General features: G+C 50.2%; 1 protein-coding gene across 1 annotated transcript; it reads right to left on the bottom strand.

The window, feature by feature from the left end:
• Nucleotides 1–554: 554 nt before the first annotated feature.
• LOC149349200 (uncharacterized) lies at nucleotides 555–2,210 on the bottom strand. Its single transcript, XM_089578122.1, has one exon. The coding sequence runs from the start codon at nucleotides 1,829–1,831 to the stop codon at nucleotides 632–634; it is 1,200 nt and encodes a 399-aa protein (XP_089434248.1). The 5' UTR covers nucleotides 1,832–2,210; the 3' UTR covers nucleotides 555–631.
• Nucleotides 2,211–4,511: the final 2,301 nt, after the last annotated feature.

The raw sequence follows: 4,511 nt of genomic DNA, 5'->3' as shown, positions 1-4,511 counted from the left end.
AAAACATCCCAGTTAAAATCATTAAAAATAGAAGGCGAACTAAAAGACAGGTCTAAACAGCTCATTTTTGTAGTGCTGGGACTGCAATACGTTTGTTTCCCTGTATTTAGTAAGCAGACATTGTTGCATAGAATAAAATCTTCTAAAATACGGCCTCTAGTATCTGTTTGTTCGCTGCCCCAATAAGAGGAATGCGCATTAAAATCACCGACTACCAGATACGGCTCTGGTAGCTGTTGTAAAAGTGTTTCTAAGTCATGCAGTGTTACTGATAGATGCGGCTGTAGATATACCGAGCATATGGTGATGGTTTTAAAATGGAGGACGGTGACTGCAACAGCATCATACTTGGTTTTTATCTTGATTTTACGGGTTGCAACTCCACTCTGCACAATAATAGCAACACCTCCTGAGAGCCTATCAGCTTGCTCTCGGTCGCACCGAAAGACTTGATACTTCTTTAGGATATTCTGGTGTTTGGGACCTAAGTTTGTCTCCTGTAGGCATAAAGCCATAGGGGAAAATGTGTTTAGAAGTTCTTTTATATGAGAATAGTTATTTAATGCTCCACGACAGTTCCAATGTATAAGGAACGCCATGTTGGATGATTTTTGGGAGTGTCGTAAGGAAGTTACAGTAGAGGATTTGGGGGTGCCATTACTGGGCTCTTGTCTTTTCTTTTTCGCTCAAGCGAGCTGCGCCGCCGCTGAAGCGGGGGCGAGTTTGGCGTTGTGTCCATCGCCTCGCTAGAGGCTCTGGAGGTCCGTGGAGAACCCACGGGTGTGCGGTTTGTAGGCCTCTCCCGACTGGGGGAAGCCTTGCGGGCTGCCAACCCGGAGGCCGGCGGGCCCTTCTTCGAAAGTGGCAGAGCAGCTTTCACTGCATCTGCCCGGGGCGCGGATGGCCCTGCCCCAGGCTCACTGCGTGTGGCCTGGACAGGTGCCGAAGCCTGGTGTGATGCCCCGCCCCGTCGCACCACATCGGCGAAATTTGTTCTTGCTGTGAAGAGGAATGTGCCTTGTGTTTGACTGAATCGTTGACGTGCTTCTTTGAAAGTTATGTTTTCTTTTGTTTTGATGGTTATTATTTCCTTTTCTTGTTTCCAGGTCGGACACGACCTCGAGTACGCGGGGTGATCCCCTTCACAGTTAGGGCACTGCGGTGCTGGATTGCAATTTTCAGACTCATGATCGTGTGATGAACATTTAGCACAAGTTTGGCGGCCACGACAACTCTGGGATCCATGGCCAAATCTCTGGCACTTGAAACACCGGCGAGGATTTGGGATGTATGGTCTGACTGCTATTTTCATATAACCTACCTCTATGGTTTCGGGGAGTTGGCTGGACGCAAAAGAGAGAACTAAGTGCTTTGTTGGAATTTCTTTGTCATCTTTTCGGATTTTTATGCGCTGGACATTTGTGACATTCTGGTCTTTGAGACCTTCCAGCATTTCTTCTTCAGTCAGGGTGAGAAAGTCTTGTTCTGAGATGACACCTTTGACAGTGTTGAGGGATCTGTGGGCACTGACGGAAACAGGTATTTCTCCAAAGGTTGCTATGTTTGAGAGCTTGGAAAACTGTGTTTTGTCTTTGATTTGCAGTAGTAGGTCTCCACTGGCTAGCTTCGACACCTTGTAGCCAAGGCCCAGTGATTCTGTCAGAGACTTGGAAACTATGAAAGGAGAGATGATTCTTGCTTGCTTTTCTGTTACCTCACTATGTACAACATGGTATCTGGGGAAGACTTCTTTTTTTTGCAGGAACTGCGCAGTGACATCGGTCCGCCCTCGTTTCTGGGGGCGATCATTTGTTTGAGGAAAGGAATCCATAAAAGAAAATTGTTATTCAGCTGTGGTGGCAGCCACCCACCATCGAGCCCAACACGGGGACGGGACAGGAACTTGCACGCAAGTCCTGCCCACGCCAGCTGTACACCTCAACTATAACCTAATATGACTCAACTCAGGGTAGTTGGTCACACACGGTTAACCCTCGCCGCCAGGAAAAAGAGAAAAAAACGAAGAAAACAGGAGGAGACAGGAGAGTTCTAAGAAAGAGATAGGAAAGTGAAAGATAGAGGGGAGGAAAGGAAAAGGCGACTGCCGATTTCCCCCGGTCGGGTCAGGCCGGAGGTGCCGTCTACAGGAAGCTGGGGCCAAAGTGGTGTGTTGCCTCCGCCGAGGGGCCTTAAAGGTCCAAACGCTCGGCATCGGCTCAACCACCAGGATCCCCTTTTCCCCGGACACGGCGATGCCACGCACGGCTAAGCGCGGATGCTCGGGTCCGTGGTGACACATGCTCACCATTATCCCCCTGCGGGGATGTCCCTGCGGATGCTCGGGTTAACCCCGTGGTGTCGCCACTCACCAACGTCTGCATGCTGCAGACGCCTCCCTGCGGGGACCATCAATATGAGCATGATGATTAATTACCTTGTAGATAATGATGGATAATTTCACAGTGAATAACTGTTGAAGTGGAAGTATGCGCAAGCTATGATAAAGTGGTAAAGTGGTGAAGCGACAGTGGTGATGCGCTGCACGAGCAGCGAAAAATGCGTGAGCGCCACTTGCCGCGTCGTGCCGCTTCCACGTCCAGGTAAAGCACTGACAATATCCTCCTTTTGTAGGCGGTTTACATGGTCGTGGTTTGGAATGTTCTCCGATCGGAAGGCTGTACCGGCCACAAGCAAGAGAACAATATGTCGTGCACGAACTGTCACAGCGCCTGGATTTTTCACTGTTGATTGTATACGCCGTACACTTTTCGTTCATACTAACCTAGGCGACACGCTCTTTTGAAGCGACATCGGTGAAGCCCTGCACGAGCAGGGAAAAATGCGTGAGCGCCACTTGCAGCGTCGTGCCGTTTCCACGCTCCGGTAAAGCACTGACAGTATCCTCCTTTTGTAGGCGGTTTCCATGCTCGTTATTTGGAATGTTCGCTGATCGGAAGGCTCCACCGACCACAACCAACAGAACAGCGTGTCGTGCACGAAAAGTCACTGCGCCTGGATTTTTCTCTGTTGATTGTAGACGCCGTACACTTTCCGTTAACATTAACCTCGGCGACACGCTCTTTTGAAGGGACATCCGTGATGCCCAGCACGAGCAGCGACAAATGCGTGTGAGCCACTGGCAGCGTCTTGCCGTTTCCGTGCCCCAGTAAAGCACTGACAATATCCTCCTTTTGTAGGTGGTTTACATGGTCGTTGTTTGGAATGTTCGCTGATCGGAAGGCTGCACTGACCTCACCCAACAGAAGACCATGTTGTGTACGAACTGTCACTGCGCCTGGAATTTTCTCTGTTGATTGTAGACACCGTGCACTTTCCGTTCATATTAACCTCGGCGACACGCTCTTTTGAAGCGACATTGGTGATGCGCTGCGCGAGCAGCGAAAAATGCGTGAGCGCCACTTGCCGCGTCGTGCCGCTTCCACGCCCAGGTAAAGCACTGATAATATCCTCCTTTTGTAGGCGGTTTACATGGTCGTGGTTTGGAATGTTCTCTGATCGAAAGGCTGCACCGACCACAACCAAAACCACAGCATGTCGTGCACGAACTGCCACTGCGCCTGGATTTTTCTCTGTTGATTGTAGACGCCGTACACTTTCCGTTCATATTAAGCTCGGCGACACGCTCTTTTGAAGTGACATTGGTGATGCGCTGCACGAGCAGCGAAAAATGCGTGAGCGCCACTTGCCGCGTCGTGCCGCTTCCACGCCCAGGTAAAGCACTGACAATATCCTCCTTTTGTCGGCGGTTTACATGGTCGTGGTTTGGAATGTTCTCTGATCGGAAGGCTGCACCGGCCACAAGAAAGAGAACAACATGTCGTGCACGAACTGTCACTGCGCCTGGATGTTTCTCTGTTGATTGTATACGCCGTACACTTTCCCTTCATACTAACCTAGGCGACACGCTCTTTTGAAGCGACGTCGGTGATGCCCTGCACGAGCAGCGAAAAATGCGTGAGCGCCACTTGCAGCGTCGTGCCGTTTCCACACCCCGGTAAAGCACTGACAGTATCCTCCTTTTTTAGGCGGTTTACATGGTGGTTATTTGGGATGTTCGCTGATCGGAAGGCTCTACCGACCACAACCAACAGAACAGCGTGTCGTGCACGAACAGTCACTGCGCCTGGATTTTTCTCTGTTGATTGTAGACGCCGTACACTTTCCGTTAATATTAACCTCGGCGACACGCTCTTTTGAAGGGACATCCGTGATGCCCAGCACGAGCAGCGACAAATGCGTCTGAGCCACTTGCAGCGTCATGCCGTTTCCATGCCCCAGTAAAGCACTGACAATATCCTCCTTTTGTAGGTGGTTTACATGGTCGTTGTTTGGAATGTTCGCTGATCGGAAGGCTGCACTGACCACAACCAACAGAAGAGCATGTTGTGCACGAACTGTCACTGCGCCTGGAATTTTCTCTGTTGATTGTAGACACCGTACACTTTCCGTTCATATTAACCTCGGCGACACAGTCTTTTGAAACGACATCG

The sequence above is a fragment of the Amblyomma mixtum genome, chromosome 3, assembly GCF_055824585.1.
Source record: "Amblyomma mixtum isolate Tamu chromosome 3, ASM5582458v1, whole genome shotgun sequence".
NCBI lineage: Eukaryota > Metazoa > Arthropoda > Arachnida > Ixodida > Ixodidae > Amblyomma > Amblyomma mixtum.
This window is presented reverse-complemented; position numbering and strand designations above follow the sequence as displayed.

Bases quoted from the DNA above. Each gene is read 5' to 3' on its own strand.
- LOC149349200 (XM_089578122.1), bottom strand. From the start codon at position 1,831: ATGGATTCCTTTCCTCAAACAAATGATCGCCCCCAGAAACGAGGGCGG.